The sequence below is a fragment of the Apiospora marii genome (genome assembly GCF_038362585.1).
Source record: "Apiospora marii strain CBS 49790 chromosome Unknown utg000002l_segment0_segment0, whole genome shotgun sequence".
In the NCBI taxonomy this organism is placed as follows: domain Eukaryota; kingdom Fungi; phylum Ascomycota; class Sordariomycetes; order Amphisphaeriales; family Apiosporaceae; genus Apiospora; species Apiospora marii.
The window spans coordinates 4,887,468-4,902,987 of NW_027117373.1; the positions used below are offsets into that span (position 1 = coordinate 4,887,468).

A 15,520-nucleotide genomic window follows, 5' to 3' on the forward strand; every position below is an offset into this window, starting at 1 on the left:
CTCACTTCTGGCCGGAAGGTCTTCGAATCTCATACACTCTTTCCAACACATCCGTCCTATCCCCGATCTGACCAACGACGGTACCGATCTGCTTGAACCCGACTTTCTCGAGCACCCGCGAGCTGCCAGAATTCTCATCGACCACATGAGCTTGTAATACGTCCTTATGTTCAGGCCCCATTCCTTGTAGACCGTTGGGAAACTTTGACCAGTAAGCAGCCAGGAACGCCTCCAACGCCTCGGTGGCGTACCCCTTGCCCCAACTGGCTCTGCCGAAGATAAGGAAGATCTCGGGCGGCCTGGTGATGCCGATGAAGCCAATGGCGGGTGTGTTTTCAGTGCTTTCAGGTCCTCCTTCGCCTCCATTGCCAGTCATAGTGAGAGTCACTGCAAAGACAAAGTTGGCGGGATCCATCATCATTTGCATTCGCACCACGCTATGCGACTTCTCTGCAAAGGGCTCAGTTTCTACGCCAGTGGTCCTGAGAACGAATGTTAGTCTGACTAGGATCTCTGAGACTCGGAGGGACGAAGAACTGACATGTACTCCATGACGGCGGGATCGGTGCGTATGGCATGCAGCGTATGCAAGTCGGATCCGCGGACGGCCCGTAACCGGAGCCGTGGCGACTCGATTTCTAACTCATGTTGAAGACTCGACTTTTCAAGCGACGACATGGCTGCATTCTTTGCTTTGTAGGGCATTTACAGTATTATGCGAACTGATGATACCAGCACGCCAGTTGACCCTCGAGCGACATGTGGTTGCCTGATGTGTTTGCGGCACGTACACTCGCTCGGCGTTTAGATCGGATTACCCCTGAAAACCCGAGGCTAATTCGAAAACGCACTTGGTTGTCCTATTGCATCTCGTCATTGACCAGATCGCAAGGCATGCCTGTTCCCCTCTTGAGCCGCTGTCAAGCTATTAAGACTAACAAAATTACATCTGCCAGGGGGCATTTGAATATTTGTCTTCGAATGCTAATGCTCACAAAATCTCCGATCAAGCCATGACTTTGACACAGGCCACTTCCATAGGGGGCATGTCCGTCTTTCGGCCGATTATAAGGTGAGGAACAAAAATTCATGGTGGCTTTGCAGCGTTGCATCCCCTTGCTTACGGCAGCATGTGGTTGGACGCTCGACTACTAGGGTCCCCTAGCCAGCCTGCCTAACTAGCCGCTTGGCCAGCAACGAAAGTGATATGTCAGCCAGCAACACTGCTGCAGGTCAGCAGGCAAACACCCAACACATTGCTTCCACAAACTGAAATGCAACATGGTGGCGCCCGAGGGGACAAATACGATTCGTAGCCTACTCGACTATCAGATCATGGACAGCTGCCCAGCCCAGCCAGCATCGAATAGGTAGCCCGCCCCCTGGTCCCTCTCATCGGGAGGGCTTGGCATAACACTGGTGGCTTTCCAATATTTGCTCGACCGGACATGGATGGCCTGGGTTCCAGAACGGCCCAATTGGGACCCCAAGCCACCGGGTCTTTCCCGTCTGGGATCATACGAGGGACCCAAGCAACGCATACACGGCGGTTATATTACGCCCTGGTGTACTCCGTATGTACGTGCAAGCCGGCAGATGCGAGTCGGTTGTTTGATTGAGTGATGGATGCGATCGAGACTCGCGGTTGTGATCTCTCAAATGCCCTCCCTTGAAATGCCTGCCGGGACTGTTGCCCAGAGTCCAGAGTCTGTGAAAATCCGATATCAAACCGCGAAGCCCACGGGTTGTAATTGAAAACAAAAGGGAAAATGTGCCATCCCTCCTTTTCGTTGGTCAGCGACTGTTCGTATCAAAACGACTGCCAGCCCGGTCGCCCTCAGCTAAGATACCGTCGATCTCAAGTAATTTAATGTTTTTTAATCGTTCTCCAACGCCATGATTGGCTTGCTTCTTGCCTTTGTAATCGGAGCTGGACTTGCATTAGGCCAGCAGCAGCCATTGGTGTCCGAAACATTCTTCACCCCTGACGACGCCGCCGTCACGGCCCCCGACTTCTCGGTCAACCCCGTATGGACGATCGGCGAAGTGCAGACAATACGATGGACCACAACTTCCACCGATTACACCATCAGCCTCTGGCAGCAGAACATTGATGGAAGCGGCTCTGCGTCGCAGGGACCCACGATCTTCCGTATGTGGCACAGAATCATCTACAACAGCATATCTGGTATCCACCTCTGACATCTACTTACAGAAAGCCGGACGCCGATCGCCTTTACCCAGTTTGACTGGGTACCGCAGATCTTCCACTTTGATCTCTCCGAATCAAACGTCTTCTTCCTCCGTCTCTGTCCCGGGACGGGAGTCGCAGATTCAGGGGCGGCTGAAACACCGTCGTCGATGAGGTCTCACTATTTCAACATTTCCGTATCCTCGTCGTCGCCTGCACCATCACCACCGCCACCACTACCGCCATTCATTCTCCCAAGAGCCTTGACGGCAACAGAAGGAGAGATAGATCAGAATACCCCCACAATCGCCCCGTCCTTCAGCGCCCTGACCCTCGACTCGGCGCCGCCGCCGCCTTCGCGGATCCCCTCCCAGGGCGCACAGCCCCATCCCACCTACATCATCGCCGGCGCGACCAGCAGCGCCGCGGAACCCGACCCGCTGTCCACGGGGGCCAAGATCGGGATTGGTGCGGGCGCCGGGGTCGGCGGAATCGTCTTGATCACCTTGGGCGTCGTGTTGACGTTCCGGCGGGCGAGGAGGCGGGACAACGCCATGCGGATGAGCGCGCTGAAGGAGCTGCCGACGCTGCCCCGGGTCTACCAGGGGGGAGGAGGGGGAGGGGTGGATTCCTATACTCACTTTTACCAGTTGAAGGACGATTACCCCTCCACGATATCTACCAAGGGTCACAGTCACCGTCAGGTGACGATCTCTGAGACTAGGTTGGGCTATCACCCGCGAGTAGCCGAGCTGGGTTGAGGTGGATAGGCCATCGACTCGCTCTCTGCCGGAACTACCTCGCACGGAAAGTTATAAGTTATTCATGCCTTTACATAGTTTAACCTCGTAATGTAGAAGACACCTGTGTTCGTCGCCTCCTTTTGTCCCCGACTTTGGAGATCCAAACGGTGCTCCGCAGCCGTGCTCTGTGCCTGATCATTGAATAGATACAATGGGAGCTGATGCATTGCTACTTTTCGTCTTCAGCCTGTTGGCGGCAATTATGCACTCACGTAGAGCTTGCCTTTACCTAACCTGCGACCTCGTCGAAGCCATCTTGCTTGAGCTACTGCTGTACGCTCCACTTGTGGAACCCGCTCCTCAACATATTCTATCTGTGGTACGAGGCCAAAGATAATACACGGTAGTTAGAGTATTATACGATACTGCGATGTATGGCCTAGGCAACAGGTCAAAACCAGGTGGAAAATAATATGGGCGCTCTTTTTTGATCGCTCAGTGCGATTATGGCGCCTGCCTCCGTGGTTAAAAGAGAGCTACGGTGGGTGACCAGCCAGGAAGATACAGCGGGGAACCTCCCAGAAGTGCAAAAATAGAAGCACCAGGCGGGACTCGAACCCACAGCCTTTGCTAATTCCTTGAAGCCGGAAAGCAACGCGCTACCATTGCGCCACCAGTGCCTACAGCTGTCTCCAACCAACTGAATGAATTAAAAGTGTCTTTTACTACAATATATACAGAACTAAGGGTCCCGGCATCACATCGACTTTGCTTCCACAACAGGACAGGTGGAAACATGAATGAGCACGTGAAAAGGTTTCAAATGGCATGTATACATGCCTTTATTTGTCGATATTTTCTTCGACTATGAAATTGAACAAATACTGTGGGAGTGGTTTTCTTTCTCTTTTCTTCCCCAATGCAGCCAGTTAGTCACTTATCACTATTACTGTGCGATATGAGCCTGGGGCTTTTTACCACCTACCGCAGGCATAAACAGAACTTCTATGCGACGATAGCCTACAATGTTCTTGCTCAGTTAATGCGAATCAAGGAGATCTACGCTTGAAATAATTGACTGCAAGCTGTGAGTCTAAGCTAGTATTGGTCTGGAATATGATCAGCAAGTTTGACCAACGGCTGATTGCAATTGAACAATCGATCAGCTAAACCCCACCTCTGGCATGCGTCCAACTTCCCATATACCCAACCCGGAGCTTACACGGTTAAGTTTCTGCGGACGGGGCTCATTACATCCATTACTGTCAAGAGGATACGGTGATAAGTAACAACTCATTCGATTATCAATTACCTAGGACTCGCCCTTCTGCCCCATGAGTTCTGTGAAACCTGACCGCAATTCCAAAGGGCAAGCGACAGCCATTTGTGATTCGACCCCAACCACCGATCAGGAACGAGAAAGATACATAGACTAACCACCTCCACACCCAAACCCTTTACTCTATTTCCCGTGCCTCAGCTCCATGAAATACAGATACATGCTCATGGACAGACGATCTCAAAGCGGCGGAGGGGATGGTATAGCGTAACCCCGCCCACGTCGGCCGTGATACCCATACACGTATTGGCCAACACATGGCCGGCTGGGAAGTCGGCCGGGACCTCGCCCGTGTACGTGAGGTCCTGTTGCATGACGCCCGCCTCCGGGTTCTGGGCGTCGCGGTCGAACCACGCCAGGTAGCGGCACCGGCGGTCTGGGTTGTTGTATTGCATGGCGCACACGCCGGTGGCGGGCGGGCCCAGCTCGGTGACGCTGGGCTCGCCCCGGGCCTCGATCGTCTGCAGCACGTTCTGCCTCGTGGGCCAGTCGGAGAAGATAGTGATCGTGTCGGGCTTGGTGATGCTTTGTTGGCGCGCGGACAGCAGCGGGGTCGCACTGGTGGCGGCGACGAGGAGGGAGAGGATGGCGACGGCGGACTTCATCTTCAATGGCGAGTCAAGGGTGAGTAAGTATTCAGTATGAACAAAGGAATAGCTTGGTCGGGATGTGTCTAACGAACGACTGCACGTTTGTGTTTTTGTGCCTACACGAGAAACGATTGACTTGGGTCAGAAAGACGACTGCGGATAACCCTGCTGGATGGCGAAGTCACGAAATCGCATCTACTCACATCAGTGGCTATTTGTATTCAGAACCATGATCTTCGAATGATTGCACCCCAGGATTTGACACCAGGAGGATTGCCGTTGGTCCTAATCCCGAATCTCTCAGGAGATTACACCGTTGGACTCTGGACGTTCCCGACAACCACGCTGCATCCCTTGCAATCTAGTTGGCTACCTTACATCAATGCCAATTACGGGGGCAGGCTGGATATGCAGGACGACAGGGCCAGTAGCCAACGGCGACAGTGACATCTTTTTCCGAGCAGTCATGCGTACCTTCGTCGTCGGAAATAGCTATCGGGCGAGGCGACAGCGCCTTTCTCTCTCGGGTGTCTATCATATTGGCTTCTTGTGCCCCTGACGTGTGTCTGCCGAACAATTCGATACCCTAAGCGTCATCACGATTTGCCCATAGTTGGCGTTGATGATTCTCATTACTGAAGGTTCTTCGAGCTAATTGAAGATATGCTGCAGGGCCATGGCCAGGTACGTAGGTCGCTATTGATGAGAGGAGATACAGTCCACGACTACCACTGGCTTATCGGCGAAAGCCAACAATGATCGCAACGAGCAACAGCACCCCACTGATAGCATCATCTGGCAGATCTCTCGAGGACAGCAATTGCTTTCCGACGAGGTGGCTAGTCTTGTGCTTCCAGAGGCCATAGTATACCGACAATGAGACTGACCCGACCGTTTCGCCAGGCCTTGGCCGGGGCGCCCCTCCCCCGAGGATCTGAAAGGAAATACCCCGAACCATAGGTACTCTGCCAGCCAACTCGAGAACCAAAGAAGTAGAAAGCTCAAGGGCAATTGACGTCAATCTTGCGGACCATCAACCCCTTCTCCCCCTTGCCATCCCCGCTATCCACCCCAAGCGTGACGCAGGGCTCCGACTCCTCGTCGTCCGCGTCATCAGGGGCGAAGACAATATCGCTGGGTTCCGAGTAAAGCCCATCCCCATCGACGGGCCGGCCCTCCTCGTCAGGGCCGTGGCTATCGAACCACACCCGAACCACGCAGTCGGCCCGGGCGCGGGGAATCTTCGAGCACACCATGTAGGGCGCCTCCTCGCCGTCGCGGCCGCCGATGGGAAAGGTGAACTGGGCGTTGTCGGGGTCGCTGGCGCGGGGCTCCAGCGTCTGTGTGTAGTTGCCGTGCTGGTCGAGGAGCCGGAGGGGGATGGTGACGACCGGGTCGACTTGGATTACCGGCCTCTGGAAGTCGCGCTGCTCCTGCTCCTCCACCGGCGCGGGGACGGGGGCGGGCGCGGGCGCGGTCCAGGCCGTAGAGGCGAACAGGGAGAAGAGGGAGAAGGAGAAGAGGGCGACGGACTTCATGGTGGGGGAATTAAGGTATTATTATATTATAGTTACAGGTAAGTAGATAACGGGTGAATAGTGGTAGCAGAGCTTGTCTTCAAGTATGTATGATTGATATAAACGAGAGTGATTGACTATGGCCAGGAGGAACGACTGGAGACGAAATCTTCGCGAGCAGAGCAAAGATCAGGCTGGACGACAACGACACCCTCCTCTGACTCTCGGCGAGGGGGGCTATCTGTATTTCTAGGTAAAAGAGGATCGCGTTGCATTTTGGAGATCGTACCTACTTCGACTCACAAATGGGCTGCTTTTCCTCTCTCTCCAATTATTGCTGTTGGGAACGAGATATTGATCTCGGTAAACACAGCCAGTCTCCCTCCCTCCGATTATGATTGCCCTTTCCCATTCCTTGCCTGCGCAATTTGTCCTCCCGCATAATATTTGCATATGTATCCCACCCTGCGTGCGCACCGTTGCATGCCATTGGCCGCAGGTTGTAAGGCTGCGAGGGTGTAAAGCTGGGGGTGTCGCGTGGTTACACGATGCCATGCCGCCTCTTTTGGGCAAAGCGCTGGGCCTGGGATAAGGAACTGCCGATCAATGTTGGTTGTTGGTACGGAATCGGACGTGTAATCTCGTTATGCTGCCCATCGGCGACTGAGCCGCATGAGTCACATTGCGACTAATTTCTTTTCTCCGCGATTTTCCACAAACGTCTGCAGTTTGTCAGCCGATCCCTGATTGGCGATTCCCGAAGTTGATATCTATTGCAAAGACCGGAATTGGACAACCATAAGGTTACCTTGTAGTTACCTAAGTACTCCGTAGGTTTGAAAGAAAGCATCGCCAAGACTCGGCTTTAGCGGCTGTCGTTCGTCCTAACGCGACATAGCATCGGTCGAGCATGCGACGTTGTCAAGATGGCCTTTTATAAGTGTATTAACTCTCCTAACGTCTACCTCGTAGGCCAAAATCCATTGATAGACAAAGACGACGCAAGCTGGTCTCAATCCAAGTTGGCCAGGAACAAGCCCGGTTCTAAATGTATGTAGCCCGGGGCATGTTTGGCAGCAGAACTAGGCCTGGGAGGCATTGCAGACAATCTCTCTACCTATTATACAGAGCCGGGCCAACCCGTACGTGCTCCTTTTAGCAGCAAGCAGCAGCCGGAGGAAGGCCCTCTAATTACCGTAACCAAGCCATGTCGTTCCTCAAGTTGGCTTCTTCTGTCGCATCGTGCGGAACCTGCGATCCGCGTGCGGAATCGCAGCAAAGCACACATGCATGCATGGTATCCCCTCTCAAATCCATCCGAAACGCCTAGTCTTACATCGTGTTATCATGGAAGATTCGCTTTTTGTTTCTAAATCCCTTGATAGTGCAAGATCATCTCAGATACAACACTATCAAATAGGACGCGGGTCCATTACGTGCAAGTTCAGCGACCACCGGGGCAGCTGTTTTGTTTGCTCCCATACGCTGCCGCAGTTGGCACAGAGTGTCTGGATGTAATATCAGTAAAGGAAGTTGGCACAAGCAGCTAGTGGAGCAGAAACTTACCCGATCGCCAAAGGGGCCCTTGCGGACTGCCCAAACGCTGGTGCCCCAGACGCGGCAATGGAGACATCGCCAGTTGAACCGCTCTTGATCGCTCAATGAACCGCCGCCTCCATAGCCTCCGACGTCGGGCGTACCCCTTCCTCCAGGTGTGCCAGAGCGACCCAGAGGGCTGAGACTTCTAAACCTCCGCTTCTTCTTGGAACGCTCACCACGTCCCATTCGCTCCTCCTCCACTTCCACGGTGCCCACCGGCATGCCGCCCAGCATGCCAGTATTGCTGCTGAACCGCGCGGTCTCGCGACGAAGACGGCGGACCTCTCTCTCGCGGTCGCCTTCCCGTTTTTCGATCTCTTCCTTCGACAAGAATTCGATCTTGGGCTCCCAGTCTTCGGCAAGGTGTTCGGGGTCGTATCGCCAACCGGCGTCCGCTCCGTGTGCCGCGTCGTTCGGTAGTTCTGCACCCATGGCACCCCATCCTGCCACCAAGCCTCCTGACTCGCAAGCCTCCTTCTTGAGGCGCAAGACAGCTTCGTATATAGCATGTGTGAGGGCGGGCACCCACTCTCCAGCCAAACCCAGATCCGTGCACGTAATCTTCGCGAATGCCTCCGCCGTGCCCGGGGGGTGAAGTAGAGACCATTCGAACTTGTCTGAATACACGCTTGAAGATAAGTTGAGGCTGAGCGACACTATACACCGGTACGTGTCGTCGGGGCTGTAGTCGTCTGCGTCAGCAGCGACAGGGCTTGCCGTGGCCGTGACCTGGGGGATAGAAGCGACGGGTCCCTTGGATGGGGTGTCGGTGGCGCTGAGCATGGGCGTATTCGAGCCACCGACAAAAGACGACGAAGACTGTTGTAAAGGAGTTCCGGGAGTAGCCGGAGTGTCGTGAACAGATCGTAGAGCTGCAGCGGCAGCGGCCACATTGCCATTAGCAACAGCAGTCGCATCCTCGGAGTGGAACAGCGGGTGCAGCGCAACACCAGCGTACTCTTCGAGCTGTGTACGTATTTGCTTGCTGATCTCGTTTGCGATGGGAACCTGGTTGGGAAGGTCGAGATCTTGCACCAATGCCATTGCAAACTGATCCGTGGTGATGACGGTCTCGTGCAAGTTCCACAAAAAGATATCCCTAAGCTTGTATGGAACTGTCATCTCGCCGGCTCGGTAGAGGCTTGGGTCCATCGCTGGCGTAGGCTGAGTCACGCCGGGAGGTAGAGGAAAGGGCGCCGCTGGCATGAAGGCGGGGATGTCGACATCGATACGAATGGGGATCAGAGTGACGGGCATGGCAGCCTGCGCCTGGGCATTCAGGTCGGACCGCGTCCTGCTCTTAAGCATCCAGTTTCGCCATATGCCCTGCAGATCGACTGGCGCATTGGTCTCCTTGCCGACCTTGTCGCTTGCATCGAGCCTCGAGGTACTATCCTCGCGGCGAAGGCTGCGAAGGCCAGTCGGGCGCCGCCGGCCTTCCAGGTCGGTATCATCGTCGTCGCCGTAGTCGTAACCGTCTTCCGCGTAGTTGATGGCGATTGTGCCACGCTTGGTGGTTCGCGATTGGGGACCGACGGCGGCGGTCGGGGCGACAGGAGTGAGGAGGGAGTTGTTGTAGGTGCGCAATCGCGGCGCGTAGCTGGAAAGAAACGCCTGGGGCGTCGCTCGAGTGCCCATGGCGACGAATTTGGCTGGATGGCTGAAGAATGGCAACTATCTCATGTCATTCATACTCATGTCGCATAAGCATGAAAACGCAAAGCTCCCGAGCCGGACTGACGTTGGCAGGTCCGCACAGGGGATTGCACGTCGGTCAGGTCGTGGTCGAGAAGGCAAATGGCCGGAGTGCGCAATGCTGCAGCTGAAAGAGTACGACGTCGCAGGAAAATAAGGGCGACTGCACGATTGGGTTGGGTCACCTCGAAGCTCTTGCGTCGAAAAACGGAACGTTAGTTCAATTGATGGAGGAATGGCCCAGGGTGACTTGGAGAAGCGCGTCGGACTGCAGCCAAAATTTCCCAGCAAACCAAACCAAACAGCAAGCGGCTCCTTGCGTCGCGACCGAGCTTGGATCTAGCCGCTAATCACGTGGGGAATGGTGGCTGGGCGTGTGGCTGGAGCTATCAAGTAGGTACCCCATTGGGTGGGCCTGGAAAGCAACCTGGAATAAACCATCCTTTGCCGAGCACTTTTGGTTATTCCACTTACTCCGGACTACGCCAGGGAAGTGATGTGAGCAGGTGAGGAATCGAGGAATTGAACATTTGTACAGGTAGCATTCAAACAATCAATTTTGTCCGGTTTCCTATGGTAGTAGCCGTACAACTAATGGTAACTTCTCGAGATGCTGGACTTGGCCGGTTTACTCTCGTAGGGGCTTTTGGTTTCATGAATCATCAATTGGACATGGATTGGAAAGTGCTCATGTATCCATACTACCTACACATCGTTCAAACCGATGCACGTCTTCGGGAGATTCCTATCGGCCACAGCCCATATCCAAGCCCGCCCTGCCTCGCCGGTGAAGAGACTGGCCATAGATATGTCCTGCCTGGGCCCAATGTCGCGCATCCATCCTCTCGCCTCCATCTCCTCCGTGCCCATGAACGACAGAAAATGCAGGAACTGCGCCTGGTCGTCTAGCGCCAGGGCATTGCCGGCGATGCCGTGACACAGGCACGGCATCTTCCTAAGCAGCCCGCGACGCCAGATATCCGCCTGGGCGCGGCTGATGGCCCTGGCGATGTTGGTGTCCAGCTCCGGGTAGTAGGGCCGCAATGAGCGCAGCGACTGCACGAAGCCCGATGCCCCCTGACAGAACTGCATGAGCTCATCGTCGGACTGCTTGTCCAGCAGAGAGGCCAGCTGGTCCTGAAGCTCGACGGCTGCCTTGGGCATCGACAGGACAATCTGACATAGGATGCCGATATTGCCTTGGGCTGCGCCCGCCTTCTCGTGCCGGATCCAAGGCTGTGGCACCTTGAGCATTCGACGGATAGTCTTCTCAATCGTTTCGTTGATCCTTGGGTTGTCGATGAAACTTAGCGATGACTTGCATAATCGGAGATAGTACAAGTAGCCGGCTCGCCCGTAGCGCCAGTCATTCAACCCATCGTTCGTCTCGTCGTTGATAGCCCTCTCATATAAACAAAGCCTCTGAACCGCGCCCGCATCATCTGACATCAGGACCAACATGGCCGTATGCGCGAGCATCTCGTTGCCGATGCCACAGTCTTTAGCTGTGGGTGCGATGCGGTGGACCGGAGCCCCGAGGTCTAAGTATACCTGCGCCCATTCGAGCAAAGACTGCTGCTTGAATGCCAGCTTAGGATATAGTAGGGACAGGGAGTAGAATAGATATGCGATGGAAGTAGGTCCGCTGTAGAACCCATGGAAAGTCCAGCCGGTCGAGCACGTGTGGACCGGGGGGTTCAAGGCGGTGATCCGGTTCAGGCAGGCAAGAAGCTCTTGATGCGGCGCGGCGGGGGTGCGTAGGGCACCCGCGACGGGGCTGGTGATGTACAGATCTTGATGGTCGCACATATTTATAGATACAGTGATAATATATATTACCAATTCCAAGAATATAGGTACCAGAAATGAATTATGGACGGTATTACATTGTCGGTTCTAGAAAACCGGAAATCGGATCGATCAGTGAGATCCGGACAATACTTGTGAAGGACCAACCTTATGTTACAGCAGCCCATGCGATACATACAGTCTGCTTATACCACGACCCATTGGTTCGCTGACCATTTTATCTGACCGGGTATTCTATTTAATGGAATAACCATTATACCAATAGCATCAAGCGATCCCTTGTAAATATGCAGTACAGCACAATGTGGCGGTTGCGCCACCAATTGAGGGGATATCACGCAGAGCGCATCACCACGCGGCCAAATTTGCTTAGCATACTCAACCAGATCAGAATTCAAATAGATTAATATTTCCACATATTCTAGCATTAATCAAGGCATCGTCTCCCAAAGCCGCCTCCCATTCTCCGACGAGGTCCAATCACTCCTTCGGGTCTCTGCCACCCATCGCTTCCATGGCCTGGTCGTAATGCTCGTCCGTCTCCAGGTCAATCTCCAGGGGCCGAGTGATAGGGAGGATGGACATGCCCTTCTCCTCAAGGAGCTTGAGCCGCTGCGCAGTCATGGGCTTCGAGCGGTTCATGCTGTAGATCTTGACGCGGTGGCAGGAAGATGTCACATGGAGATCCCAGTTCCTGTTGGTACGCACGTACATCAATCAGTAAGCAATCTCATTTTCGACAGTTTCGGGACCGAAACGTCAATCAGAAGTAGGTATACAACGTACCATGCGGAGCGGACAAACGTCGGCTGCGTGTTCAGGGCGTTGTCCCAGCAGCGCACGCAGAACTCGAGCCAGCCCTCGGCGTCGACGGGCATGTCGATCTCCCACAGCCGCCAGCCGTGGAAGTACTTGGTCGACATGTTCTCGGGCGGGACCTCGTACCAGACGGAGCCGCCGTCGCCCGAGACCTCGACGCGGACGGGCCAGCGGCCGCCGCCGCTGTAGGCCCAGCCCTTCAGCTTCACCTGGCCGTCGTGCACGATCTGGTCCATGTCGGCGGGCGACATGATGGCCGACGACACGGGCATGTCCTGGATGCTGAAGCCGTTGCTGTACATGGCGTTCTGCTTGCCCACCTGCGGCGTGTAGTAGAGGTACTCCTTCTTCTGCACGGGCGCCTGGCTGGGGCCCCGGATGCCCTTGATCTGGTACAGCCACTTGCAGCTGCGCGCGCCGATGTAGCCGAAGACGACGGTCCGCAGGGGGAACCCGTGGATCTTGGGCAGCGGCTCGCCGTTCATCTCCCAGGCCAGCAGCACCTCGTTGGCCTTGACCTTGCGCCACGGCACGCTGACGACGTAGTTCATGGCCTGCCCCTTCTTGAAGTACGTGTCGGCGCCGTAGAACTCGAGGTTGTCGGCGCCATCAATCAAGCCGCCGCAGTGCTTGATAACCTTCTTGAGGCTGACGCCAGTCCAGACGGCGTTACCGATGGCGCCCTCGGCCCAGGGCGCGTTAATGAGCTCGTCGCCGTCGCCCGGGTAGACGCCGATCTGCTCCAAGCGGCGCGTGCCCGAGCACTGCAGCGTCACCGTGTTGGTCTGCCGCGGGAAGAGCTCCTCGTTCTGCAGGTCGGCCAGAGTGAGGCGCTTGGGGTTCTTGACCAGCCCGAAGATGTCCAAGGTGTACTCTTGGGGATCTATCTCGGGAACGCCGCCATGGTTGCGAATGAAAAAGGTATCGTTGGGGGTGATCTCCGTCTCCACCAGCCGTTCCTGTTCTCGAGGTCAGTAAACGCGATTTCATCTCGCTCATCAGTCTGTCACTAATTTAGGTCATTGATCGTGCTTACCCGTGGGCTTTCGCCGTTATAAGGGAATTGGAGCACGTGGAGCATGTCCGCGGCCTTCTCCTTTTTCACGTACTCCCAGCTGATATCGGGGACCTTCTCCAGGCTAGGCCCCATGGCATAATGGTACTGCTTCCACCGCTCTCCCGTGAGGATGGGATTCGACTTGGGCAGTGGCTGCAGTTGAAATTCGGGCGGCTGGCAATGCTATCAGTCAGCATCATGGCCATGGTGGTACATAAAGAGAGGTGTACTAACGACTGGAAAGTCGTATTGCTTCAAGACCTCGGCCGCCCGCTTCTTCTTCTCCGGGTACTTCTCCCACTCAATGTAGCCCTTCCATCCCTTCCGTTCTTCTTCGAATACGGGCGGCTCGCCCTTGGGCCGGAAAGCCAGCGCGTTTGGTTCAGCGGGTGCCATCGTATTTCGATCGCAATCGCTATCTGACTGATTTTGGTCTGACAATAGTGAGAATGTCCAAGAACTCGGTCTAAGCATCCCCGGGAAAGATCAATCGGTTTCGGAAGAATCGCGTCTCGAGCGGCCGCACCGTTCGTGGCACCTCGTGGCCGAAACCCACCATTAGATCTGGGCCCCATCTTCCCCCCTGTCATATATACACCATCATGACGTCTACAATCCCAAAGTGGGATTGCTCGGTGTGCTTGTCACTGCCAGCGAACCACCTCTCTCCATCGTCTGCCAACTAACAACTGCAATGCAGCTCAATCCACCTGATTGATGCATTCCAAGCTTCGCGGGCCCAGTCTTCGTTGTCATTGGTGTAAGCTCATTGGTGTGGACTCTTTAGAGCGACACGATCTTGGCTTGGTGTTGCTGCGCTAGGAAAGAAGATTCCGGCCGCCATGCTGATGGAGTTCCGCCTAAGAAAGCCTAAGGCTATTTTTACGGGTGGGGAAATCGGCAGTTGGCAGTTGGCCTGCTCAGTGGAAGCCAAGCTGTCAACGCGAGATCTGTAGAAGCTTATCTTGGTATTGGAAGACCACTGGACTGGTCTCAATTGCAAATTGACAGTTGGTCGCCGCAATATTAGCAGCTCACTCAGCACCGGCGAGATCTAGGTTTGGACTTTGTTTTTCACCTCAATGAGAGCCAGCTTTTCTGCGCTATCTATGGTCGTGCAGTCTCGGGGCAGGTTCGGCGTTCTCTCGGTATCTGATTGAAGCCGGTTCAATTCAGATGTGACGTTCAACACCGCCCGCTAGAGGTTCCAACCGCCTCCAGTCTGCGTAGCCAGAGTCAACACAACACGCAGATGATGCCAGCCAGGGGCACACATCAACTACAGCCCTGAAAAGGCGAGCTTCAATTGCATGAATTGGAAGGTCTAAGCTTACGCTTGCCGATATTGGAAATACGATGGGCTTTGCGAAACGGGTCAACAGGCAGATGCATTCGGCTGGTGTTCATGTCGACTCGTCACACGATTGCAGGACACTCTCTTTATAGGACCGCTTTACCTCTGCGTGGTATTCACGCCCTTTGGAGAAGAGTTCATACCAAGGATCAAGAGAGACTGGATCACGCCCTTAATGTGGCCGGACCATCCAGCGTGATCCTCATCCCTTGCCGACGCTGCCGCCACATGAGCTGGTGCGCTGTCCATACAGGCCGTTTATCCTTCCATCGGCATCCATCCGGTTGATCGTGGCACAAGTACGGCGGGAGTGGAGGCCGTCAGAGATCATTCAAGGCACTTCAGGTCCACAGTGACAAGACTGCTGCTATCATCTGGTTGTCGTCTCGGTTGGCAGGTCCAAGGTTCGACTGCACGCCATGAAGAAAGGGGCGATAGGACAATTGACCAAGCCCATTCATATCTGGTGCAACGTAGAAGAAGGCCATTTTCACTGACACTGCCAAATCAAGCCCCTTATTTAACTTCTCTGTTCCCCTGGTTCGCAACAAGGTTTCTGGGTCGAGCGCCACGGAAAACAATCACCCCAACCACGAATACGTTCTTCCGATCTCTGGTTCCAATATATGCCCTGTTAGCTGAGAGGTCCAGTAACCGGAGTCACCCAGATTGGATGTCATACACTAGATGGCCGAGTGGTAAAACACTCGGCAATCGAGGGTCTGCTTTCAAATCTATTTTTTCTCTCGCTCTTGGCTTCCATCGCCAACGGCCCCTGGTTCGAAACACCTTCTTGACCACCCCTGG

At 54.7% G+C, this 15,520-nt stretch overlaps 7 protein-coding genes across 7 annotated transcripts; 1 reads left to right on the forward strand and 6 right to left on the reverse strand.

Moving 5' to 3' along the window:
- Position 1: 1 nt before the first annotated feature.
- PG985_003247 (GNAT domain-containing protein) lies at positions 2 to 678 on the reverse strand (the record flags this gene model as incomplete). Its single annotated transcript, XM_066823016.1, has 2 exons — positions 2 to 482; positions 542 to 678. The coding sequence occupies 2 exons, from the start codon at positions 676 to 678 to the stop codon at positions 2 to 4; spliced, it is 618 nt and encodes a 205-aa protein (XP_066690448.1).
- A 1,218-nt stretch (positions 679 to 1,896) lies between these two features.
- Positions 1,897 to 2,952, forward strand: PG985_003248 (uncharacterized protein; the record flags this gene model as incomplete). Its single annotated transcript, XM_066823017.1, has 2 exons — positions 1,897 to 2,152; positions 2,216 to 2,952. The coding sequence occupies 2 exons, from the start codon at positions 1,897 to 1,899 to the stop codon at positions 2,950 to 2,952; spliced, it is 993 nt and encodes a 330-aa protein (XP_066690449.1).
- Positions 2,953 to 4,437: 1,485 nt separating this feature from the next.
- PG985_003249 (uncharacterized protein) lies at positions 4,438 to 4,878 on the reverse strand (the record flags this gene model as incomplete). Its single annotated transcript, XM_066823018.1, has 1 exon — positions 4,438 to 4,878. The coding sequence occupies one exon, from the start codon at positions 4,876 to 4,878 to the stop codon at positions 4,438 to 4,440; it is 441 nt and encodes a 146-aa protein (XP_066690450.1).
- Positions 4,879 to 5,864: 986 nt separating this feature from the next.
- PG985_003250 (uncharacterized protein) lies at positions 5,865 to 6,401 on the reverse strand (the record flags this gene model as incomplete). The annotated part of the gene is made up of 1 exon (XM_066823019.1): positions 5,865 to 6,401. The coding sequence occupies one exon, from the start codon at positions 6,399 to 6,401 to the stop codon at positions 5,865 to 5,867; it is 537 nt and encodes a 178-aa protein (XP_066690451.1).
- A 1,391-nt stretch (positions 6,402 to 7,792) lies between these two features.
- PG985_003251 (uncharacterized protein) lies at positions 7,793 to 9,617 on the reverse strand (the record flags this gene model as incomplete). Its single annotated transcript, XM_066823020.1, has 2 exons — positions 7,793 to 7,888; positions 7,947 to 9,617. 2 exons carry the CDS (start codon positions 9,615 to 9,617, stop codon positions 7,793 to 7,795), a joined length of 1,767 nt encoding a protein of 588 aa, XP_066690452.1.
- A 762-nt stretch (positions 9,618 to 10,379) lies between these two features.
- PG985_003252 (uncharacterized protein) lies at positions 10,380 to 11,483 on the reverse strand (the record flags this gene model as incomplete). The annotated part of the gene is made up of 1 exon (XM_066823021.1): positions 10,380 to 11,483. One exon carries the CDS (start codon positions 11,481 to 11,483, stop codon positions 10,380 to 10,382), a length of 1,104 nt encoding a protein of 367 aa, XP_066690453.1.
- A 480-nt stretch (positions 11,484 to 11,963) lies between these two features.
- Positions 11,964 to 13,755, reverse strand: PG985_003253 (uncharacterized protein; the record flags this gene model as incomplete). The annotated part of the gene is made up of 4 exons (XM_066823022.1): positions 11,964 to 12,177; positions 12,270 to 13,261; positions 13,339 to 13,542; positions 13,594 to 13,755. 4 exons carry the CDS (start codon positions 13,753 to 13,755, stop codon positions 11,964 to 11,966), a joined length of 1,572 nt encoding a protein of 523 aa, XP_066690454.1.
- Between the last annotated feature and the right edge of the window lie 1,765 nt (positions 13,756 to 15,520).